Source organism: Diaporthe amygdali, assembly GCF_026229845.1.
Source record: "Diaporthe amygdali strain CAA958 chromosome Unknown NODE_4_length_2575358_cov_65_588622, whole genome shotgun sequence".
Lineage (NCBI taxonomy): Eukaryota > Fungi > Ascomycota > Sordariomycetes > Diaporthales > Diaporthaceae > Diaporthe > Diaporthe amygdali.
The window spans coordinates 52,353-77,029 of NW_026517024.1; the positions used below are offsets into that span (position 1 = coordinate 52,353).

General features: G+C 53.4%; 8 protein-coding genes across 8 annotated transcripts; 7 read left to right on the plus strand and 1 right to left on the minus strand.

Annotated features, from left to right (window-relative positions):
• Positions 1 to 2,374: 2,374 nt before the first annotated feature.
• On the plus strand, positions 2,375 to 3,040 carry J7T55_008188 (rna binding protein; the record flags this gene model as incomplete). The annotated part of the gene is made up of 1 exon (XM_053138481.1): positions 2,375 to 3,040. One exon carries the CDS (start codon positions 2,375 to 2,377, stop codon positions 3,038 to 3,040), a length of 666 nt encoding a protein of 221 aa, XP_052997467.1.
• Positions 3,041 to 4,117: 1,077 nt separating this feature from the next.
• J7T55_008189 (uncharacterized protein) lies at positions 4,118 to 6,008 on the minus strand (the record flags this gene model as incomplete). The annotated part of the gene is made up of 3 exons (XM_053138482.1): positions 4,118 to 4,793; positions 4,869 to 5,747; positions 5,860 to 6,008. The coding sequence occupies 3 exons, from the start codon at positions 6,006 to 6,008 to the stop codon at positions 4,118 to 4,120; spliced, it is 1,704 nt and encodes a 567-aa protein (XP_052997468.1).
• Positions 6,009 to 6,238: 230 nt separating this feature from the next.
• Positions 6,239 to 7,033, plus strand: J7T55_008190 (uncharacterized protein; the record flags this gene model as incomplete). Its single annotated transcript, XM_053138483.1, has 1 exon — positions 6,239 to 7,033. The coding sequence occupies one exon, from the start codon at positions 6,239 to 6,241 to the stop codon at positions 7,031 to 7,033; it is 795 nt and encodes a 264-aa protein (XP_052997469.1).
• Positions 7,034 to 7,475: 442 nt separating this feature from the next.
• On the plus strand, positions 7,476 to 8,867 carry J7T55_008191 (mitochondrial chaperone bcs1; the record flags this gene model as incomplete). The annotated part of the gene is made up of 1 exon (XM_053138484.1): positions 7,476 to 8,867. The coding sequence occupies one exon, from the start codon at positions 7,476 to 7,478 to the stop codon at positions 8,865 to 8,867; it is 1,392 nt and encodes a 463-aa protein (XP_052997470.1).
• Positions 8,868 to 9,474: 607 nt separating this feature from the next.
• J7T55_008192 (mitochondrial chaperone bcs1) lies at positions 9,475 to 10,464 on the plus strand (the record flags this gene model as incomplete). The annotated part of the gene is made up of 1 exon (XM_053138485.1): positions 9,475 to 10,464. The coding sequence occupies one exon, from the start codon at positions 9,475 to 9,477 to the stop codon at positions 10,462 to 10,464; it is 990 nt and encodes a 329-aa protein (XP_052997471.1).
• A 2,480-nt stretch (positions 10,465 to 12,944) lies between these two features.
• J7T55_008193 (uncharacterized protein) lies at positions 12,945 to 16,799 on the plus strand (the record flags this gene model as incomplete). The annotated part of the gene is made up of 1 exon (XM_053138486.1): positions 12,945 to 16,799. The coding sequence occupies one exon, from the start codon at positions 12,945 to 12,947 to the stop codon at positions 16,797 to 16,799; it is 3,855 nt and encodes a 1,284-aa protein (XP_052997472.1).
• Positions 16,800 to 18,062: 1,263 nt separating this feature from the next.
• On the plus strand, positions 18,063 to 19,097 carry J7T55_008194 (nad dependent epimerase protein; the record flags this gene model as incomplete). Its single annotated transcript, XM_053138488.1, has 1 exon — positions 18,063 to 19,097. The coding sequence occupies one exon, from the start codon at positions 18,063 to 18,065 to the stop codon at positions 19,095 to 19,097; it is 1,035 nt and encodes a 344-aa protein (XP_052997473.1).
• A 3,405-nt stretch (positions 19,098 to 22,502) lies between these two features.
• On the plus strand, positions 22,503 to 24,117 carry J7T55_008195 (eukaryotic translation initiation factor 2 gamma subunit; the record flags this gene model as incomplete). Its single annotated transcript, XM_053138489.1, has 2 exons — positions 22,503 to 23,029; positions 23,100 to 24,117. The coding sequence occupies 2 exons, from the start codon at positions 22,503 to 22,505 to the stop codon at positions 24,115 to 24,117; spliced, it is 1,545 nt and encodes a 514-aa protein (XP_052997474.1).
• Positions 24,118 to 24,677: the final 560 nt, after the last annotated feature.

Here is a 24,677-nt window from a genome sequence, read left to right on the forward strand (position 1 = left end):
GAAGGTGTGCAGTTCGTCGAGCAATTTTAATGTTGGGTTGATAGGAGCATTAATGACTGCATCGGCAGCAAGGACTCCTTAGAGAAAAGCTGGGAAGGTCAAAGTCAGCTTGCTGTGGTGTTGAGCGCGGGGTCTGCAGTGGCGGACTCTGGGTCGATGAGCTAAGGGACCTCGAGAGGGCAGTACTTACAAATGTGTTCCCGCTTATCCGATGCCTCGGACAGTGGGCAATTTCAACTCTGGATGCGTTCGGTTCGCAGAAGAAGCATTGCCATGCAGAGGGTTGGATTAGTGATCGCGTTGCAGCAAAGGCTCACAACTCGGACTCGCGAGTGGCAGCGGTTGATGGATGCGCAGTGCGTGTATCACTAGCAATTGCGCTGTGGGTAGATGGAGTGCCGTCACGGCGTCACGGCTTCACTAGCCCACTACGGTGCAACCCTGCTGCACATACGTGCCTAGCCCCTAGGTGCGTCCGGGCCAGAATGCAGGGATACAGGGCGCATGCGATATACCTAGGTACCTTCCACATGTGTCACCCATCCAGCGGCTTCCCGCACTTGACAGCCAAGCTATGTTCGATTAACACTTCAGTCTTAACATGCGTGCCTGGCATTTGAAATACCTTTGCTTTTTCTGGAAAGTGTATCACCGAGACAAGAAAATTTCACAGCACGTTAAAAGATCGTATGCCGATGAGCTGGTGAACCAAGGATTCCTTACGCCAATACCTGCTACATAAGTAATACCCAAGAATCTATGAACGCAGGCTTAGCAGCAGATCATGCGACTTCAAGGCTGAGAGGTAGGGACACGCCAGAATATGCCACAAGCATTGGTCTTCAGCAACGCAAAAGAAGTGCAAGTCAATACTAAAATTTCATTGGCATGAATGTCATGCAAAATTTGGGCCTCCCGACCTGCCGGGCGACTGCACAAGGCTAATATTATAGCAGTGCTGAGCTTGCCCGTCATTCTCACTCCAAGACAGCGGCCTCACGAGGGAAAATCATGCTTCATCATCTGCCAATGCGTGCATTCGTTTTGTCACATTGCGTGAATTCTCAACCTCATACTCGTCCTCGTCCAAGAGCCTACTCGCTGCGCGTAAGTGATAGTCGGTAGTGTGTTGTCACATGCGGCGCGTGCGTTTCCCAATATTCATCCATGAAAGACAAGAGTGCACTTGTTTTCGAGTGCACCGAAACCGATCAAGTTCTTCACGTTGTCATTTTCGTCTAAACAGCCCTCGTCTATGCAGTACAAGTACACCCCTCGTCAGGGGCCGTCTGGTTCTGGAGCCTTGACGTACTCTCCCCTAAGCCCAATCACTTCGCCCATGTCGGCTTTTCTCCGGGTTCGGACTCCTTACTCTTCCTCCTCAGCTCCCTCGAGGTACTTCTGCTTAACATCTTTCCATTGGCGCTACGTGGTTGTTAGCCTGTGGGGTCTCGATATTCATTCCACGAGGTGGAGGGAAAGGTGGGCGGCGGTCATACTCCTCGGTTCATGTTGTCCCACATTCTTGTTGTTGTAACATCATAGGCCCTGGCACACGCTCGTCAGCTTCATCTGTTTCTGCGCGTCGCGTTGTCGACTTTGGATCGGGTCCAGCCCGGGTAAGGAGGCGTACATCTGGAAGCCGAAAGCACCGGCGAAGACAGCGCCCAGCATAGCGTAGTTGCTGCGAAAGAGGACACTTCAGATCATCCGGTTAGCCTTTCGTTCGCAATCGCCTGTCGTGGACTCGGGGGTGACCTGCTTGTAGAGGGTGGTCTGGCCGGCCTGTTGTTGCGCGATTAGCTGATGCAATTTCAATTGAGTCCTGGGCGCAGGGCAAGGTGTACCATTTTGACTGGATGTGACAGTGTCAGACTTGAACGATAGTGCGGTCGTGGGAAGTGGTCGGTGGAAATAGCAATTCGTCGCTGAGATGCGTGAGAGCCGGACGGGTGAAGCTGGGAAGTCGACTTCAAAATTGGCGACGCCATCCCGATGGTTCCCTTGGCTGGCCAGAATCATCGTCCAGCTGATTGGCTAAAGCTCTCCGTAAGGCTCCACCGGCCGGATAGCCTCACCACGCGGCCGAGTACTGGACAACCCCACCAAGCCCTTTTGTCCCGCCGTCCATTTACATTTACAACAAATTGGGCGTCATCGCTCTTCTGACGCTCACCGCGGAGTGCTGCTCATCGTTCGATTCTCCGCTATTCCTGGGGCGGTTCCAACTTTGGTGACTTTATTTGGGCGCATCCGACTGCATAATTCACACAGGGCTTTCTTCTCACAATAGCCAAATCTGTCCCTTGTTGCAACCACTCCATACATACATAATAACTAAAGTCTCCCGGATCTGCACGCCCCAGTTCCAAGCATGCCGTCACAACCCACCAACGCCGGCATCGTCACCGATGAGTCCTCCGGCGAGCGCCACATCCCCGAGTCTGTCCGCGCCGACGGCTCCACCCGCAAGGCCATCAAGATCAAGCCCGGTTACCGGCCCCCCGAGGACGTCGAGGTCTACAAGAACCGCACGGCCGAGGGCTTCCGCAGCCGCGCGGCAAAGGGCGGTGTGATCGGGGCGGAGGCAGCATCCGACGACACCGCCGCGCCATCCACTGCTGGCTCCGCCGCCGCGAATAAGAACGCCAAGCGGCGGGAGGCCCGGAAGAAGGCTAAGGCTGCGGAAGAAAATGGCACGGCTACGGGAGGATCAGAAAAGACGAACGGCAATTCCGGGGCAGGATCCGGGGAGAACGCGAAGAAGGGAGAGGGGCCCGCCGAGCCCGTGCTGGACCCCGAAGCGGAGCGCGAGAAGAAGGCGAGGAACCTGAAGAAGAAGCTCAAGCAGGCCCGCGAACTCCAGGACAAGAAGGAAGGCGGCCAGGCGCTGCTGCCGGAACAAATCGCCAAGGTCATCAAGATTAACGAGCTGGTGCGGGAGCTTGCTGCGCTCGGGCTCGACGCCGACGGCGAGCCGCTTAAAAAGGAAGGCGAGGGGCTGGAGGGAGGTTCCAAGGAGGAGAAGGCGCCTGCCTGAGCTACAAATTGAGAGGACCAGATTTTCGTCCACGAGATCTTGAACTTCTTGGTATTCCTGTGGAGGTCACAGTCATTGCCTCGGCTCACCCCCTTTCACCTACCGTGAAGAGCGGGCAGTCATGTGTCAATCCCAGGAGCTGTCCGCCCAAAGCGGAGGAGGAAGGGCGCCGACATGGACGAGGGTCGTATTCAGGCTCATGTGAACCTGGAAATATCACGTATCCCTCTTAGTAGCGACGGCTTGCCCAGAATGGCCGGCCTGGTCACGCTACCTGGGTACTTATGCCGTAAATGGCTTTGCAGTCTTCAGTCAGGCCAGGAATCAGCTTGTCGGGCACCACGAGGAATAAGAGCTTCGAGAGCATCAACACGTTATGTTGAAATAAGGGGAATCCAAGCGAGACTTCACGCGAGCGTCTAGGTTTTGGAAGGCTTGTGGCCAGATCTTGAGGGGCGGGTTTCCGTGACGGGGAAGACGTTCTTGCTAGTATGAGTTAGAACATTAAAAACTATCCATGACTTTGTCTCCTTTGCGGTAGTCGTGAGTTCCTGTAATCTTTGTCGGTAAGGAGCAGAAAGGAGCAGACGTGGTCCACTCTCAGCCCATAAGGTCACCAATCATGCTAGTTTCAAGCGTTCCAATATGCAATAGCCAGGGACGGGTTGCGCGCCTGGACACTTTATTGCTTTACGTTAGGTAATTGTTTTTAGTTTCGGTTGTCATCAAAGTACATCGGGCGTCATCATCGATGTGAGATTGACCCTTCAGAGTGGTGTTTTCCATGCCTGCGCCTTTCCGGATGCCTCTTTAACTGGGTACCAGATCCCGCCATCCTATTCCGATTCGCTGGTATAAATTTTACATGTTTTGAGACATAGTAGTAAGACAATCCTTTGGCACGGTGCCGGGTCGTCCAAAGTAGGGCTAAGTTCAGAGTCGGTCGGGACGGATAGAAATGAGGCTGTAGACAATTCGCGAGCGTGTGGGTGTTGGGGAGTAGACGCGACGGGTAGGCCTATTCTGGGGATGCATTGGGTCGTTCTGATGAGAGAGGTGAGACGATCTCTCGCCACATCAGATGTACTCCCTCGCGCTCTTCTGCATCTCAATCAATCGCCACCCTCTCGTCTCGGGGTTGTTCACGTCTTCTGGCGTCCTTGTCACGCCGATGGCGTATGTGACAAGTTGAACCTTGTCTTCCATGCCGGCAGCCAGTTCGTTCGTCTTCGCTTTCCGGTAGACATGAACCTCCTGCGTCCTGCATGTGATGATGAACACAGGAATCTCGCCCGGTTCCAGCATCCTCGCTTTCAGGATGTCAACGTGCCTGATGTCGAGGATGCGCCCATCTGATTTCAGCCCAGCCTGCAGGTACTGCTTGGTGAGAGCCTCGTATACCGAGTACTGCGCCTCGGACAGCCACAGCTTCAGCGTCTCAACGTCACCCTTGACGTAGGCGTCAAGGACCTCCGGTAAGATATACTCGCGCAGCTCGCGCAGGAAAGGCTCCACCTGGAAGGCAGGGTCCATCGCGCGGAACTTCTTGATGACCATTGCCGTCTCGTTTTCGGCGAAAAACCCCGCCACACGATCCGTTATGCTGCGCGCGGTAAGGATGAGAGGGTTTTCCGACTCGTTGTACACATCCTTCATGCCGAAAAGTCCCTGTACAAACTTGTTCTGGTCTTTGAAGTTATTCCAGGCCTCTTTCCACTGCGCATCTTTGTGTACAGTGACGTTGGTGCCGGCGCTGCGGACGGAAAATGATTAGGATTTAAGTTCATCTCAGCTCAGGAACAAAGGTAATGAAGCAGGTCCAACATACTTGGGGTCCTCCTCGAGAACCTCGTGCTTTCTCAGCCCATTGGGGTTCTCCATCTGCTCGCGCAGCTCCCTCTGCTTCCTCCGCTCCTCCTTCTCTACCCAGCCACCATACCTCGAGCTGCTGCCGTCGTCGATGACACTCTTCACGCTCTTGTACGCCTCGGTGTCCCGGATTGGCTTAGTCGTCTTGTCAATGGCATCTCCGGTGACATTCGCCGCTTTGCGGACACCCTTCATCACCGGTGTATCCCATGTCCACGCAGCGCCCTTGCCGACTGCGCCAGCTGTACCCTTGAGGACCTTACCCGCGGTCGACGAGACGGCGCCGGTAGTTTTCTCGTATGCCTCCCGTGCTCGTCGGACATTTTCGCTCTCCACGAAGTCAGTCGCGCCTTGGGCGAGTTGCTTTGTCGAATCATTCCATTCCTTGGAGGCCTTGAATTCGCTCTGCATGGTTTCCATGAACACCTGCCATGGTGTCTTGTCGCCATGGGGAGGTGGTGGGGGTGCATCTTCTTTCTTCTCCTCCTTCTTGCCTTCCTCCCCTTCCTCCTCGGCCTTCTTCTCTCCAGACTCCTCTTGGGGTTCTTCTTGCTTTTGAGACTGCTCTTCTGTCGCGGATGACCCTGTCTCTGTAGGCTCTGTCTTCGGAGACTCTGCCTGCGTTTTGGCCTCAGACTTTACGTCCTGTCGGCTGTGTGATGATATGGAAAAGGCGCGGAATTGCGACTGCGACAGCGCCGCTCTTCGGATGGTTTCGGGTAAGAACTGAGATCGCAATGGCGGGAGCTGTGAAGGGATGCTCGACGTCAAAATAACATGACTGTCATGGCCAGGCGACGCCAGACGGCTCGATATGAATCTCCGATACGCTGGCGACCTGCCATATGGAACTGCGGACACATTCAGAGCCGAAGCTCGCGAGAAAGAAGTTGGAGGAGCATTCCTCGAGATTGTCCTAAATGAGCTCATGATATGGAGAAGACGCCCACCTCTCAATAAGATATGAGAAATGTCCCGGTGGTGACAGGAGGCGGAGGAGAGGGGCCCAGACGGTCTTGATGTCGAGTAGGATGGAAACTTTTTGAAATTTGGGGGCGTGATGCAAGAATCCAGGTTTTGCAGCGACCATATGGGCCATTTTGGCGGGCAAGAATCGGAGCTTGATGGCAGGCAAACCACAGGGCCGGGGTTCTCCGCATTAGCGGCTACAGGGGTCCTGAGCGCTGCAACTTTTCGGAGACTGGAGCTCCAAATCGCATCAATCTGGAGTGCAGCATATTGAACGTCGGTGGGAAAAAATCGCGACCTGTAACCCGCTTGACGAAGACGAAGACGGCGGCGACAACAACCACAACCCACACCCTGAGGATGAGCCGCTCGCCAACAGGCCGCCAATTGGCGAGCAAACTATACACAAGGCTGTCAATCCCGTCAATACCAAGGACACGATGCGCGGCGACACAACTGGCCCAGCCCTTCTCGACCTCGTGTTGCAGGCCAGCCGAAGGCGATGGCAAAGGCAACCTCCTCAGCTACCTCAATAAGCCACAAACAACTACCACAAAATCTGCTCCTAGGCCCTCTTCTCCTCCGATGAACTCTCCAGCACAGCCGCAGACGAAAGCCTCGACTATGGCTGATCTCGTCAAGACCATACCTGCCGCGCAGCTGGCCTCAGGCCGTGCCGTCAACGACACTCGGTATGTCGATACGTCCGTCCTCGGACAGGGTGGATTAGCTGGCTTGGACCCTCTCTCGGACGGCGCAGACAAGCAAGAGGATTGGGGCGCGGAGCCATTCCACTTCCACATCTACAGCCACAAGCACAACACCCACGTCACGGTGACGAAGCCGAACCGCGACGCCATCGTATCCCTATCATGCGGTAACCTGGGCTTCCGGAAGAGCCAGCGGAAACACTACGACTCGGCGTACCAGCTCGGGGCTTATGTCATTGACAAGCTGCAACAGCAGGGCTGGCACAACAAGATTAGCTCACTTGAGGTTGTGCTTAGAGGGTTCGGTCCTGGCAGAGAAGCGGTTACAAAGGTCATCCTGGGCAACGAGGGTCGGTTGCTCAGGGACAAGATCGTCAAGGTGTCGGATTCGACGAGATTGAAGTTTGGTGGTACGAGAAGCAAGAAACCCAGACGTCTGGGTTAAGGGGCGCGTGGCTTGGGAGGGGATATGGGAATATTGTCGGTCAATAAGCCAATGACCGCGAACATAATCTGCTCTCATAAAAACCACTTGGATGGAGTCATGCGTGTGTGAGTTGTAGGCTCATGTGTAATGTGTCAAAACTCTTGTACTATTATGAAAAGACCCATCATAGAAGTCATTTTGTTCCATGACTTGGCAGCAGGCCCCAATGAAGCGCTGCAAAACACGCAGGAATGGGTTTATGATCTCAGAAAAAATCAGTCTGGTCCTTCGATTATTGTAAAATGCCACTCACAAGCAGCCAGCAATTGTGGACTGTGGTCGTGCAAGAGAGGTACTAAGAAATTGATCAGCGAAGACCCCACTACGTCCTGCCAGGAACTTGGTCAACCACTCCCGGCATCTGAACTTTTTCCTCATCTCAGCCTCCCACAGCCCGACGATGCAGGTGCCTATGGATCCGGCCTCGCAACCAAAGCCTGCCATAATGGACGGCTTGAATTTCAACAGTGTCCTCGAGTCCCCTGTATTCGCCGGGGGTCTCGGCCTTGCAGCACTCGGCAGCGCCGCAGCCCTCGCCCGCCGCGGTGCCATCCAAGGCGCCCGGCTGCTGAAACGGCAACTCCTCGTCAACGTCGAGATCTCAAAAAACGACCCGTCTTACAGATGGATCCTGGCTTATCTCTCTCGCCCGCGCGAGACCCCTGGACTCCTGGCCAGCCGGCTCACGCGCATTCGGGAACTCTCCGTCAAGACCACCACGCGGTCCATTGCGCCGGGGAAGGGCAACGGCGCCGAAGGTGCGCCCACGCATGCGCACTTCTCTCTGGTGCCTGGATACGGCTCGCATGTGATTAGGCACGCGCCCGGCGTGTACATCATGGTCCAGAGGGACAAGAGCGCGACGGCGGAGATGGCAACGGGTGAGCCGCATGAGACGATGACGCTGACGACGCTGTGGGCCCATCGGCATGTGTTTGAGGAGATTTTTGGAGACGCGCATGGTATGATGGCACGTGCGACAGAGGGGAAGACCGTGGTGTACACCGTCCGCGGTTTCAACTGGGAGCAGCTCGGAGAGCCAAGACGCAAGAGGCCGCTTGGTAGCGTGATCCTGGATGAGGGTGTCAAGGAGGGGATCGTGGCGGATGTCAAGGATTTCATCGCGAGACAGGAGTGGTACGCCGAACGAGGAATACCATATCGCCGTGGCTATTTACTCTTCGGACCACCGGGAGGAGGCAAGTCCAGCTTCATTCACGCGCTGGCTGGAGAGTTGAACTTCGCCATTGCGACAATCAATTTGAGCGAGAGGGGCATGGCAGACGACAAGCTAGCGATGATGATGCAAAAGCTACCGCAGAGGACGATCGTCTTGTTGGAGGATGCGGACGCCGCCTTTGTGAACAGGAAGCAAAAGGACACAGACGGCTACAGCGGGTCCTCGGTCACCTTCTCGGGTCTGCTGAATGCGCTGGACGGGCTGTCTGCGGGCGAGGAACGGATTGCGTTCCTCACGACGAATCACATCGAGAGGCTGGATCCTGCCTTGATCCGTCCCGGGCGGGTCGATATGATCGTGCGCGTGGGCGAGGCAAGCAGATACCAGGCGGGAGAGATGTTTGAGCGCTTCTATGGGGATGTTGACCAGGACGGTAATGGCAAGAAGCGGTTCTTGCAAAAACTTGACGATATGGGTATGTTTGACGAGAAGACGGCGAGGAACACGAGTGCTGCTGCCATCCAGGGACTGTTCCTCTTCCACAAGAATGACATGGAAGGGGCCATCAACATGGCTGAGGTGCTGGGTCAACCCCAACATACAGACAGCTGATGCACGGAGAATGGCAATCAGATGGAAGGCTCGTCTACTTAAAATCTCAATTGGCAAATGATGATGGTCGGGCGCCAGTGGGTAGGCCTGGCAATGTACATGAGGTATGTGTGCCACACATATAGAAAACGATACCCCTACTACTAATAGAGTAACCCAAGCGCTTACCAGCTGCAAATTCAGGACGAAACTGTGAAAGCTACGATTTCACGCCTGAACTTCATTGTACCGCATGGTTCTGGACGCAGCTGTTGTCCATTTCTGCTTGAAAGCGAGTGCCTTGGCCTCCATCAAATGCAGGCAGTCGCGACTTTAAAGGGGGTCTGCGCTAACGGAGGCAGCAGCCTCTCTACACTCAACCTGTACCTTGTCAAACACACTCTCACCCACACTCATTCACTCACTCACATTCAACTCAACTGAACCATTGCGAAATAATCATCACAGGCTTGCGCATAGACACAATTTCTAAACTGCACTGTGGAAGCTTCCACTGTCAACTGAAGAATCAGTTGAGAACGGTGGTACTTCGCAGCCCAGACAACACTTTGTTCGTGTACTACCTTCCCTTCACACCCAACCGTCTCATTCTCGAAAATCCGCAACCATGTCAAGCGATCAAGATGCGACCACTCGAGGTCGCGGTCGCGGGCGCGGGCGCGGACGCGGACGGTCTACCTGGAGAGGTGGCAGAGGTGGCGGACGCGGAGGTTTCTTCAACGGCGGTCAGCGATCAGAGGCCAAGCAAGCACTCGCGATTATCGCCGGACAGACTCAGGCTGCTCTCCCTTACATCCTCAACCGCCTACCTAATGTCAAAGGAGACGAGTCTGAGCTTCTGTCACTGAACACGGATCTGCCACAGCTCAAGAAGGAAGACTGCCCGGAGCACGCCAAGACCACAATCAAAGTCATCAATGAGGACACCTTCGAGGCCGCTATATCTATGATGTCCTCGGACGATTCCAACCAAACCAAGAACCCATTGTTCAGGCCAGCCGTGCTCAATCTGGCATCAGATACCTCGCCAGGTGGAGGGTGGCTGAACGGATCAATGGCACAGGAAGAGGCCTTGTGCTACCGTTCGTCCCTGTCCCTGAGCCTTCACAAGGCGTACTACCCATGGAACGCCATGCAAGGCGTCTACACGCGCGACGTGGTCATCATTCGGTCATCTACAGAAAACGGCCACCAGCTTGTCGCGCCAGACACGCCAGTAGACGACCTGCCAGTAGTCAGCGTTCTCAGTGTGGCCGCGATTCGCCGCCCCAAGCTCTCAGATGGACAGGTCCTAGGGAGTGGAGCAAAGAGAAAGATCTTTGCAAACAAGGAAGACAGGGATTTGACAAAGAAGAAAATGACTCTAGCGCTGAGGATGGCGGCTTCCAGGGGACACGATCGCCTTGTGCTGGGTGCGCTGGGATGCGGCGCTTTTAGGAACCCGGTTGAAGAGGTTGCGGAGTGCTGGAAGGAGGTTCTGGAGCAGGATGAGTTCAAGGGTGGATGGTGGAAAGAGGTATGTTTCGCGGTGCTGGACCGCAAAAACGAGGGCAACTTCGAGGTGTTCGAGCAGACCTTGGGTGGGATGGAAGTTTGAGAAGTGAATTGGAGCGCGCGTGCTGCATGTGCCACATCAGATGGCAGTGCATGGGATAAGACGACTCGACATTCAGACTTTCCTTAATTCTTCATCTTTGTGTGTGCGGCGAGTACGTCGGCGATACGATGCACGGTGTTGCTGGCATTGAGAGCTTACGTTGCATGCTTTCATTCAGCTGGCCGACTTTCTGGGAACGGCTGTCTGCAGCCTTACATTGCGGCATACAGGTGGCAGATGATACCACGGACCCCAGGTGCAGCTATCAAGCTACGATTTCATATTTTCTGGCTCCGTGAGAGAGTGAGTGTTCGGATGTTCACGGGGATTCAGCATCACCATTACCAGTTGTGGTGAACTACCCTCATCAACTTACACACTGCGAGGCTCTGCCACCTTGTTTCGGGGGTGGAAACATATACTGATGCGGCGAACGCAGACGATCAACCATCCAGTCGATTTGCCGACCCCCATTCCTCGTTAGGTTCCATGAACCTAGGTAGTGAAGAAGCCCTCTGAGCACCTTCTACGCAGCCTAGCTGCATTCAACTGTGTCTATATAGCTGTCAACAGCCCTGCGAGAAGCAGACCAACTTCGACAGCTCACAGAGACCAATTTCGCGGTATTCTTCCTGCCAACATAGTTCAGCGTGCCTCGCAGTGGCCCAGCTGTCATTGTAACCCCAGACCAGCTTAAGCTCAGATGACGCCATACCGAGACTAGACTCTTCCATCGCCAGTTGTCTCGCGGAAACGCCCGCAGACCTTTTCCACACGAGAACCTCTCAATTGGGTGAAGATTAAGATTGAGCCCATACCGCAGCCAACACATATTTGCATCTCCTAGGCCCCTCCACACTCGGAACATACTGTCGCGAGTTAGCTTTAAGAAGTTTTGCTTTTGTGACATCTTGGATGCATCACATGGCGGAGAAAATGCACACTAGAAGGGAGGCGACCGTTCTCGCACACAGGCTCAGCCAGCCAGTTGCCAGCCCAGGTTGACGATTCGATTAGTCCATCTTTCTGAGACCCTTGTCGTGCTATGTCGCCCCTAGCGCCAACAAACCCCACGAAAGAATCCCTCGTGCCGTGGCTGGAACCTGCAGCGCCCGCAGGCCAAGTGTTCGTTTCCAAGGCCGTGCCAGGCATGTGCAAGTTGCCGTCCGCCGTGTCAAGCTCGTCGCCTGCGGCTGGCGGGACGGGAGTGACGACACAAGACGCTACTATCACCGATCAGCCGCGTCTAAAACTAGTTTTACAGTGGCATAGATGGTATCCCGAGAGCCGTGGCGGCTATGATTGTGGCGGCTCGATAAGCTTTAAGTACCTAGATGCGTAGTGCAGAGTTTCGAATATGAATGCGAAGATTCCGATGTTGTCCGGGACTGAAGTTGACGTGGCATACTGCTGTGGAACAACGAACAACGTAAACCTCGAGACAACTTGACTATATACTTGGTCTTTTTGACTATGAGGCCTTCATGAAGAAACATTTGTACAAGCATGCAGCGAGATCAGCCTGGCCTGAAGCCATGCTGAGGGCTGTGTCATGGACCGTTTCCTGCGATATATAACCAAGCGCACAAAGGAACAGGGGAAGAATATGAACGTTGAGTGACGCCTCACACACGTATAGACACGGTACAACAAGCATTCGGCTCAGCGGCTCTCGGGACCGCTGTGCGCCACTAGCTGACACCCCCAAGGCTAGCCTCTACCAGATCCGTGGGGTCCCTCCCCCTGTCCCCGCGGCGTTTAGGTAGACCGCCCCAGTAGTCTAAGCTTGATAGCGTTACCGCCAGGGCCACCAAGGCTGCGCTGGTCCGTTATCGTCCTGGTCAAAGGAGGGTGTTCCTTGCTATCTCGCGTTGAAAGACGAAATAAATGTTGCTCAGAAGCACATGTGAGAGAAGGCACCATGGGTGTTGGGATGCCTCTGCAATTTCTCTCTTGTTGTCCTTCTTCTACCACCAACACTGTGGGCTCAACCTCCTCCATGTTTGATTCTTGACTCTTCTGGATGTGATCAAAATAGTCATAATTCTGAGTCCAAAGCATCTAGTCTTGTTTGGTGATTCCGTTCTTGGACATCAAAACTCAACTCATATTCATTCCCGGCACTCTTTGGTGACCGACTCGTGAGGTCCATTGTTTGCTGCCTCAACAAAATCAAGCCTTCACCAATCCTCCCTGGATCGTCAGTTTGTCCAGCTGGACTGCTTTCCCCGCTGTTGTCCATTGCCAGCACGGAAGCAATAGGGCCTTGTCATTCTGGATATATTCGGGTGGCTTCCTTCAACTTCCACGACGAGTCAAGACTCACTTACCTCTTAGACCCGAATCCACAGTCTCACTCACCACGCCAACCCCTGCATATCATATGAAAGCAGCCAGCATACGGCAACACTGAGGAAGACCCCAGGGACTAAAACGTCTGATTTGCCGTATTTTCCAAATTTTTCCCACCTCCTGTCAACATGGCTATCATCGACGTCAACAAAGATCTCGCTGCCATTTTCTCGCAACAGGCCATCGCAACTCCTGATGCTATAGCCCTGGAAGACAAGTCACATACTTACACCTACGCCCAGCTCGATGACATTACCAGCAAGCTTGCCAGCTCACTGGCACAACATGGTGTGGGCCGGGACGACCCCGTTGGCGTTCTCATGGGACGAAGTGCCGACTATGTGATCGCATGTCTAGCCGCCCTCCGTGCTGGAGGGGCATTCTTAGTCCTCGAGCTCGCCTACCCCCCAGGTATGCTGGCAAATGTCATTGACGATGCTTGCCCGACTGCCATCATCACTAAGAGAGAGCATGTCGGCCGGATCAAGGCCGATGTCCCTCTTATTGTAATGGATGAGCCAGATTCAATAAACAGGGACCCTAAGCGGGGAGTGGGCACATCAGTCGACGAGCAAGACCTGGAGAAATTGGCTTTCATCTCGTACTCGTCAGGAACCACTGGAAAGCCCAAAGGCATTGCAAACCCTCACCGGGCGGCGGTCCGATCTTACGACTTGAGATTTAAGCTGAGCGATCTCGGGCCCGGCGACCGAGTTGCCTGCAATGTGTTCTTTGTGTGGGAGATCCTGCGCCCGTTGCTTCGTGGAGCCACCACATTCTGCATTCCGGACGAAGCAAGCTATGATCCCGTGTCATTGGTGGATCTGCTTTCCTCAAGGAATATCACTGAGACTCTGATGACACCGACTCTTCTTGCTACAATTCTCACCAGGCATGCGAGACTTGGCGAGCGCTTGCCAGAGCTGAAGACTCTGTGGCTGAACGGCGAGGTGGTTACAACCGACCTGATGCTACGGGCGATGAGGGCTCTGCCGAATACCCGTCTGCTCAACTGTTACAGTGCGAGCGAGACGCACGAGATTGCTTGCGGTGATATTAAGGAGATGATCAATCCCGAGCAACCCTACTGCCCAGTTGGGCCTCCCCTGGATCCAAAGCACACCTACGTCCTTGACGAGAACATGAAACAGGTCGGACCTGGTGTTTCTGGCGAGCTCTTTATTGGAGGTGGGCTCCTGGCTCGTGGATATCTTAATCTCGAGGAGACGACAGCAAAAGCTTTTGTACCTGATCCGTTCAGCGAGACTCCCGGGGCTCGCATGTACAGGACCGGCGACATGGCCAGAATCCTTCCATCAGGTCTGATGGAAATCACCGGCCGGGTTGGCGCCATGATCAAAGTTCGCGGTTACAGTGTGGTGCCAGGAACAGTGGAAAATGCAATTGTCAAGCATCTGGCTGTCCGCCACTGCGCGGTCGTTGCCCGAGGCGATGGCATTGAGAGACAGCTAGTCGCCTATGTTGTCCCAGACAAGGACGCACCCGATGATGCCGATCGTCCTGCGGTGTCGATTGACGAGTCTGGGTTCTGTCCCAAAGGGCGTAGAGCACTTATGGAGCACTTGGCGCATTACATGATTCCAGCCTTCTGGGTTCAGTTGGACGAATTGCCCACTCATGAAGTCTCGGGCAAAGTCAACTTGAAGAGCCTGCCGCCGCCTCCGGACCCAACGGCCACAGCCAATAGCCCTGGCAAGCCGAAGGTCAACAACAACACGACAATCAAGCCTGAGAAGATTGGTGAGCTCTGGGCTGCGGCTTTAGGCATACCTCCAGCTGCCGTCACGAAGGAGCACAGCTTTTTCGATCTCGGTGGGCACTCTTTGACTCTCGCTGATTTGTCCAACCGCATGACGAAGACCTTTGGTTTTTCTGTGCCGATCGGATCACTAGCTGGTGACCCTACTATAAAGGGCCACGTTGAGGCTGTGACTGCGGCCCGTGACGGCCACACTGCCGCTGTCCAGGCAGACCTGCCTGCGGTGCTTCGCGCCGACTCCGTTCTGCCGGCCGACATTCAGCCCAAGAACACGAAGATGCGTCCGCTCAGTGACGCAGAGACAGTGCTGCTGACGGGTTCGACTGGATTCTTGGGCGCCTTCATTCTTCACTCCATACTCGAGAATACTGCAGCAGATGTGATCTGCGTAGTCCGCTTTAACGACATCATAGACGACCAGAGGTCGGCTGGCATGGCGAGGGTGCGCAAGAACCTGGTAGATCTTGGTCTATGGAACGACTCCATCATCGATCGCATCGAGATTCTTCCTGCCAATCTCGCACGAAAGCGCCTGGGGCTTACCCCTGATCATTTTGAGGAGCTTGCCTCGAGAGTCGATGTCATTATCCATGCTGCGGCTACGGTCAACCTCGTCTACCCCTATGCTGCTCTACGAGCGCCCAATGTCGGTGGAACTCGTGAGATATTGCGATTGGGATGCCTCGCAGGTGCGCCTGTTCACCATGTCTCGACCAACGGTGTGCTCCCACCGTCAAGCGACGGATGGTCTGAGGACACGATCATTGACGTGGACGATGTGCCCACGAAGCTGCAGGATGGTTACAGCCAGACGAAATGGGTTGCAGAGCAGCTTGTTATCGAAGCCAATCGTCGCGGTCTGCCCACAAGGATCTACCGCCCCGGAACGATCAGCGGGCACAGCAAGTCTGGCGCTACCAATGCTTGGGATCTCTTGACAGCTATTGTGGTGGAGTCTCTACAGATTGGATACGCGCCTGATATCCCAGACTGGCGTCTTGAGATGACCCCGGTCGACTTCGTGAGCAAGGCCATCACGACCCTTTCCGACCACCAAGACATGACCCAGCGCATCTTCCACCTCGGTGACCCCTCTCCAATCGGCGCCAATGACGTATTTAGCTATTTGAGCCAATTAGGATTCAGCACGGAAAAGCTTGCTTGGGACAAGTGGGTATCGCTGTGGTCAACAAAGCGCGGCTCTGGGCGGTGGGGGGAAGGCTCCTTCACGGTCGACATTCTCCGCTCTGGCATGCCCACTGTCGATTTCATCCAAGAAGTGACAGTACTGAACGACGCAAAGACCCAGCCAGTCCTCGAAGGCGTCTTTGGCCTAGCCCGACCAAAGATTGACGCTAAGTTGCTTCAGACATACACCAAACACTTCTACGCCCGAGGTTGGCTGCCACGCCCACCTCGCAAGACCATCGACAACATGTCCGTCCAAGTTAAGCCACGAGGACCCCTCGCTGGCAAGGTCGCTGTCATCACTGGGGCGTCATCAGGCATCGGTGCTGCGGTGGCCAAGGCGCTTGCCGCCGAAGGTGCAAATGTTGCCATTGCTGCGAGGCGAGTCGAGGTCCTCGACTCGCTCAAGTCGACGATTACCTCTACCTCGGGTGTGAAAGTCCTCGCACAAGCTACCGATGTGACGGACCGCAGCCAAGTCGAGGCTCTCATCAAGACCACGGAGGAGACCCTCGGCCCCGTGGACCTGCTTGTCGCCTGCGCGGGTGTCATGTACTTCACCCTCATGAAGAACGTCCACACCGAGGAGTGGGAGCGCACTGTCGATGTCAACTGCAAGGGCTTGTTGCACAGCCTGTCCTCGACAGTGCCGTCCATGCTCGCCCGCGGCAAGGGCCACATCGTAGCCATCAGCTCCGATGCCGGCAGGAAGGTCTTCCCCGGCCTAGGCGTGTACTCGGCGTCCAAGTTCTTCGTCGAGGGCACCCTGCAGGCGCTGAGGGTCGAGACCGCCGGCTCTGGCCTGCGCGTCACTAGTATCCAGCCCGGCAACACCGCCACCGACCTGCTGGGCATGTCGACGGACGCAGAAGCCGTCAAGAAGTATGGTGAGCCCACCGGCGCCAAGATACTAGACCCGGAGGACGTCGCTGGTGCCATTGTGTACGCAGTGACAAGGCCCGAGCATGTCTCGGTCAACGAGGTGCTGATTGAGCCGAGGGATGAGCCTATCTAGATGTTGGGAGCGTGAGCAGGGTAGACTAGCGAAAGCGGTTGATGAGTGGTCCCAGATAGAGCACATCATCTTGTGGTAGCGAATTACATGATCCGTAGAATAATACAAGTATAAATACCAGATCTCATAATTGTTGACTATCTTGACTTCAAGGCTGATAGTGCCATGTGTTTGAGCTTGAGCAACATAGTAGGAATACAATTTGTGATCGAAGAAGCGAGTTAACGCAGTAAAGAATCAACTCTTTCACGGGAGCATGATATCGACGTAATTAACCTAGGACAGTAAAGGAGTGATCAGCGAACGTACGTTGCGACGTTCGAGCCAACTCCAATGTATCTACAGCCATGAATTTGGTATTTATTGTAGCCAACTACAGATTCAGTTTTTCTTAAGAGCGCTGTTGATAACATGATGGATCAACAAACACATCGAACGTCTCATATTGTATGCTACCTGAGTGTTTTCCAGAATATCTCGCCTTGCAACATTCTCTCCTCCTCTCGAGTAACGACGCCAAGATGTCTGCCGCAGTTGACAAGGGCGTCACATTTACCGTCCAGCATGTGAGGCGTCCACAACACTTCAAGCGGACACAGAAAGCTAGATAGTACGAGGTAGATTTAGCCGTCGCATATATTTACACCAATGTCAGCGGCTTATCAATGGCGAATGCTGAAAGGTAAATAGTTCTTTCCCAATCCTCATATCACTTGCGATTGCTTCTAACGACTGGAGATGAACCCCGATCTCCTCATTACTGCGCGGAGCTTCGCCATGGCCTGGAGAACATACTTGTCCGATGGCTGCTACCTCCCATGTCTTGATTCGATGGAGGCAGGTAAGCACTACTCTGACCGGGTGTATCTCGGCAGTAGTAACCCACCTCTTCTGTAGTTTTGAAACACGCGTACCTGGTTGCACAGCGCGCCCAAAGCCTATCAGTTGTCGTGGAGAATCGAACGCTTGAGAGTCCTGTTCGATGGGTTGCCTTGGCAGATGCAGTCCGACAGTGTCTCTGTAAATTCCTGAGTAAGCACCCTCTGACAGTTCGACAGGTGAAGAAGCCACCCAAGGCCTATTAATCTGTTACAAGATAAGGATATTAAATTCTTTGCTGTTGCGGCATATGAATATTTGAGAGTATAAATGCGGCAAGAACTCTTCTCGTCCGTTGACTTGACATGGCTCTCCACCATGCGCCTTTTGACGACAGCTCTAGTGCCCCGTGTTCATCTTCTGTGATAGCATTTTCTCTAAATCATGTCTTCACCATCCGACCAGACACTACTCGTCACGGGCGCGAACGGATACGTAGCCGGTCACATCATTAAGGAAGCCCTTGAAAGAGGCTACAAGGTGAAAGGCGCCGTCCGAACGGACTCGTCAGCGGCGCAATTGAAGGCAACGTTTCCAACGTATTCCTCACAGCTCTCTACCACAATTGTCCAAGATATCACCAAGCTCGAGAGCTTCCAGGACGCCTTTGGTCAAGACGTCACTGGAGTCATCCATACAGCTTCACCCTTTGTCTTCGATTACCAGGACGTGCGACGCGAGCTCCTCGACCCAGCCATTAACGGCGCCGTGACGATCCTCGAGGCGGTCGCGCGGTATGGGAGCTCCGTGCGGCGGGTCGTCACCACCGCCTCGTTCGCGTCCAACCTGGACATGCTCGCAGGCAAGCGCCCCAACTACACGTACACTGAGCTTGACTGGAACCCCATGACGTACGATGAGGCCACGACCGCCCAGCCAGCAGCCGCGTACTGCGCGTCCAAGGGCCTGGCGGAGAAGAGCCAGTGGGAGTGGATGAAAGCCAACAAGCCCGCCTTCGACCTCGTAGCCCTATGCCCGGCCTGGATCTTTGGACCGCACGTCGCGCCGCTCAGGGGGCTCGGCCGACTAAACCAGTCCAGCGCGGCTCTGTGGAAAATGGTGGACCGGGAGGAGATGCCCGAGATGGACTTCATGGGATTTGTTGACGCGCGGGACGTCGCTTTCGCGCACATTGCCGCGTACGAGAAGCCTGAAGCTGGTGGCGAGCGATTCATCCTGGCAACTCATTTCGATTACCAGAGCGTGGCGGATGCGGTGAGGGATAGCATCCCCGAGTTGAAAGATCGGATGCCTGTGGGTAATCGTGGAGCGGGCTGGCAGGAGCTTGAAACTGGCGCCGTGTATGCCATTGATAGTGGAAAGGCACAAAAGGTCCTCGGGATCAAGTACACCCCACTGAGTACCTGCATGAAGGACTCGTTTCTGGAATTGATGGAGGCCGAAAAGATGGCTGCCTGAGATGATTGGTCGTGTTCTGGGAATTTCATGGCTGTTTTCTGAACAGCGAGATGGATGCTTCAGTACGTTTTTATTGGGGCTGTGAAAATGTAATTCTTGTCTTTGACCTGAGCCAGCATACATGGGCATCAGCTGGAGGGAATATATGCTACAGTAGACGCACCATTTCAAAACTGAGAATGCATGAAGCTGTTCATTAGCGGTTCATTAGTAAAGCTAAAATTATTTTCTTGAACAGCTATATCAACTCATTAAAATACTGTTCATGCTATCTTTACACAACTGCCTCAAACCATATACTCTTAGCTCACCCTTCTTGACACCTGATTACTGTGACAGTAATAGCAGGTAATCGAAATTCACTATGAGCAAGATGATGAGGATTAAGTTTAGTCCGTCATATTAAATTCTCAACCAGCACAACTACGATATTCTCGCACGAAATAAGAGCATTGTTTTAGTTAGATAGATGGTATCATCATTTATTCGAAATTTCTTGGGAGTCATCTTCGTACCTTGTGAGGATTCAAAACTTATATAGTCAAAAGAGAGTAGTTAAGTAGTACAATAGAGACCGCGAATTCACCTCATTGTTAATTTTCATGCCGTATTATAATTCTCCAACCAAAGTAGTAACACATCTGTCTCGAAAAGCTCGAGCCCCAGCCTCAACGCTGCATAATGCGTGGCTAAAACGGTTGCGACCTACAGTCTTTCTAAACTACACTCAATAATCACGGAAGTATTTGATGAAGCATGAAACGACTTACATACTTTGATTTGAGATGGGTTGTGTCTCTAGCTCGGACTTTCTCTGTCTAATTCTTGTGTCCGCCAACAGCCCTGCCTGCAACGCTAGATAAGGCCGAATCCTGAAGGCAGTTAAGACTTAGACTAGCAATATGTTCCTAAAATAATTAAGACATAATGATCTTCCAATATTGCAGTTCTACCAAAAGCTGCTCGTGCATAATGGTGCCTTGGTCCCTGAGACGCGGACTTGCCCAGCTACACTGAACACAACCCGAGAGTGAAAAGAAGAGTGCCTCGCATCCTCTAGACTGGCAGTCTCAAGCTCTATCCAACCATTAGTTGAGTATCACGTAGCTTTCCGATTAGCTTAAAACGAGTTGGCCTTGGACAGCTTCTCAGGATCTCACCGTGAGGTTGCCGTACAACGATCAGTGATCGCGTGCTCCTGGGCAGTTTGAAGCAGAAATGAATGGCAATCAGGATTGATATATATACAGTGCAACTCAGTCTTCAATCTGATGATCTCAAAATCTATCAGTTACAATGTATTCAAAAGTTTCAATTTTCTTACTTCCTCTCAGCCTCGTCTAAGTCAACGCCCATCGCGATCTCTGATTGGTTCATGCCAATGGCGCGACTTGGAGTACGAGGCTGGGCATGTGGCAAGCCTCCCGTACGTCTCACGGACGTCAATCTAAAGCCTTATGAGCTGCAAAATCCGTCAAGCTCGGTACAATGCTTTATTTTGATTGTTTATAATATGGTTTCCGGTAATTCCTTCGAGCGAACATACCTTTTTCGTTTGTATACCTCTTGTTTCCTCCCACGAGGTGAGGGTGTTTCCCATCTCGTCCAAGCATTCTCTTGTCTCTTTAAGAAAAAGGTCCATTTTCTTATTCATTCGAGACATCAAAAGCAGAAACGACTACGCGACCCTGCCTTTGCTTAGCGAGCAGTGCTAGGAATGTTTTGCACCTTAACACGTCAAAATGGTCCCGGCAATGCGTCATCCAGCCATGGCATTCTTCGGCAGTGGCGACTGCTTTCCCAGACAGACTGCCACCCTCTCAAAGCCATCCCCTAGAGTGCGAGTTAGATATTGTGCTCTTTGCCCTCCGTTGAAAAATATTTGGATAGGAGTTGTAACAAAAGCCTTGGCTCGGCTATTGCGATCAGAGGCGCCGAAAACGATGAGCAGCCATACAACACTCGTGGGAGTGGGCTGTGCCGAGCTGCAATGACAAAATGGCCAACAATATCTTTCATTGGATTGCAAAACTTCTCGAACAATGTGACTCATGGCTCCTCTTTCCTTGTCTCGGAGCGACTGACTCCTTCTGCTAGTGCCAATAGCTAGCTCACAGTCACAGGCCATGGGAAACTTAGAACAGACAAGTTTGAATCAACACGGACAATGTTGACCAGATACGAATTCCAAGACATAGCCAAATATCCTGAGTCACGGAATTTGTATCATTTCAGGTTAATAGTGAGCCGCGTCTCCAAATTTGCAGTGGTTCCGGTGTGAGAAAATCCACTGGACGTGGAATTCTGGCGGATCCCCAGCCATAGTCGGTACACGGAGTCTCCAGTCTACTTTGATTAGTCGAACTGTCCCGAATGAAGGCAACAGTGGGGTGTGAGCTGCTCGTCAAGGATAAAATTAGGTTGAATTTGGATGAAGTAGCTAGACTGAGGGTGCAACCTCAGATCTGGAAGTCAGTAGGAGAGATTCCTCCCATTCTCTGTCCCAACAAACGCTCTCAATCGAACCCTAAACCCCCCTATTGGGACCTTTGAGGCCAGTCACCATCGTAACAGCGCATCTCGGGGAATATTGGTGTCACTTCAGCGGCGATATGTATGGATAGAGGAAGCTAAAAGAGAATAACTTGCTATGGGATAGCCTGCAACCTGCTTTGTACTACCTGTCATGGAATAACCCATTGTAACTCTACCTTCTGCACGATAACCTACCATGGGATAACTTGCCATGAGTTGCACTACCATAGGATAACCTGCCACGAGTAACACGTAACATACTGTATGATAATTTGTGATTTACTGCAGGGTAATCTGCCCTTAAATAATCTGTCATGGAATACTATATGATGTAGCTATGTAATAAGCTGTTATGAGATAATTTGCTCTAGGACCTTCTGTTATGGGACAACCTGTCTCAGAGGACTGTGTGGTGCATCGTTAAACATCTCAGTCTTATGCTATGATTTCAGAACCATGTAGAGCTCCTAACCCGCACGACATCAAGCGAACTGTGGGCCGGACCGCCAGAGCTAGCTACCGAATTGGGCTAGACCCGGTCCCCAGGTCGTTTCTAGGTTCTGGTAGGTCGCAGGGGCGGCCAGCACCGGATTTTTTTTGGGGCCAAGGCAAACAGAGTCATTGTGCACAGGTGAGTCAAATTGGTCAGATCCCACATCGACACTTTCGCGACACTTTATCAGTACGGAGCCGACTGTCTACCAACCACATCCCACAGTCGACGTCCAATACCAACGCGACGTACTCATCACATTAGATACCGCGACAGACTTGAAAGATCATCAGACTTCCAACGTCTCAGCCTAATCACACATTCGAACAGAGACTGTCCTTGATCGATTACCCCGCCAACACAGCATCACCACCATCATGTCGGCAAACGGCGAAATCGATAAATTTGGGAACGATGTCGCCGACTCTGGCGACGAGTCCTCTGGATCTGAGGCTGGCCAGGGTCTCTCGGACCACGAAATCGAGGAAGAGAAGCCTCTCAAGCCTGCCCTGAAGAAGACCGCCCCGGCCCCCGTCGTCGAGCGACCAATCTTGCCCCCTCAGACCGAGCCCAAAGACCTCGACGTGTCCACCCTGACCCCTCTCACACCAGAAATCATTGCCAGGCAAGCAACGATCAACATCGGCACCATCGGTCACGTCGCTCACGGAAAGTCCACCGTCGTTAAGGCCATCTCGGGCGTCCAGACTGTCCGATTCAAGAACGAACTGATCCGTAATATCACCATCAAGCTTGGTTACGCCAACGCCAAGATCTACCAATGTGACAACCAAGCGTGTCCAAGGCCCGGCTGCTTTAGGAGTTACAAGAGCGACAAGGAGGTCGACCCTCCTTGCGAACGGGACGGATGCGGTGGTACATACAGATTGTTGAGACACGTCTCGTGAGTCGCCACGCCACTTAACGCGCGCCGAAGAGGCATCGCAAGGCTAACCAAACCTCCTTACACCCAGCTTCGTCGACTGCCCCGGTCACGATATTCTCATGAGCACCATGTTGTCAGGAGCCGCCGTCATGGACGCCGCGCTGTTGCTCATCGCTGGCAACGAATCCTGCCCTCAGCCCCAGACTTCCGAGCATTTGGCTGCTATCGAGATCATGAAGCTCGATAAGATCATCATCCTCCAGAACAAGGTCGACTTGATGAGGGAAGAGGCCGCTAAGCAACACTACGATTCGATCCTGAAGTTCATCCGAGGCACAGTCGCTGGCAAGTCGCCCGTTATCCCCATCTCCGCCCAACTGAAGTTCAACGTCGATGCCGTCAACGAGGCCATCGTCAACACAATCCCCGTGCCTCCAAGAGACTTCAGCATGGACCCTCAGATGATTGTTATTCGGTCGTTTGACGTAAACAAGCCCGGTGCCGAGATCGAAGAGCTCAAGGGTGGTGTCGCTGGTGGCTCTATCCTGCACGGTGTGCTCAAGCTCGGCGACGAGATTGAGATCCGACCAGGTATCGTCACCCGTGACGACAAGGGAGATCTCAAGTGCACGCCCATCTTCAGCCGGATCGTGTCGCTCAACTCCGAGTCCAACGACCTGAAGTACGCCGTTCCTGGAGGTCTGATCGGTGTCGGAACCCGCATCGACCCTACGCTCTGCCGTGCCGATCGTCTTGTCGGTTTCGTCCTTGGTCTGAAGGGACGCCTGCCTGAGATCTACTCCGAGATCGAGGTCAACTTCTACCTACTGCGTCGCCTTCTCGGTGTCCGCACAGCGGACGGCAAGCAGGCCAAGGTCGAGAAGCTGGCTAAGAACGAGGTCATCATGGTCAACATCGGCTCCACATCAACAGGTGCCAAGGTGGCAGCCATCAAGAAGGACGCCGCGAAGCTGATCCTGACATCTCCGGCCTGCACAAACATTGGAGAGAAGGTTGCTCTGTCCAGGCGTATCGAGAAGCATTGGCGTCTGATTGGTTGGGCCACTATTGCGGCTGGCAACACTCTGCAGCCCAGCACAAACTAGGCGGGTTGGAGTACACGGAGCAGGAATGTGGAAAAATGGCGACTTTTAGTGAGTTTCATGCAGGCGAAGTCCCTGTCAGAGAGGTCCAATGAGTTGGTTGCCTTTCCCTACGGTTTCCGCTGTAGAATCCGTGAAGCAAGCTCTTTTGGGGAGGGCCTCGGTAATCTTTCGCTGCGGTGAAAAGCCGATGAGACAGCGTCGTGGCTAGAGCTACGGATGATGGGACGGTAGCATTGTTGCTCATACGTACTAAGGAAGGGTATCGCTGTAGGGCCCAGTGACAAGGTAGGGTTACCATAGGCAAGCAGGTTAGGAATACAGAAAAGCTCAGTCACACCACGCGTTTGGGTACAGAAAAAGTGTGCGTATTATTAAGTCCTCAACTTCATCAGTAGACCTCTTAGTGTCCCGATGCGTTGTTTTATCTGCCTGGAGTTTTGCGATGCGGAACACCAAACCGCCAGTCAACATTGACGAGGCTCTCGGCATACCATTACAGCCCGCCATGCTCTGCGCTGAGTGCCTTGGCCCACTCGATATCTATAACTGCGTCTCATCGT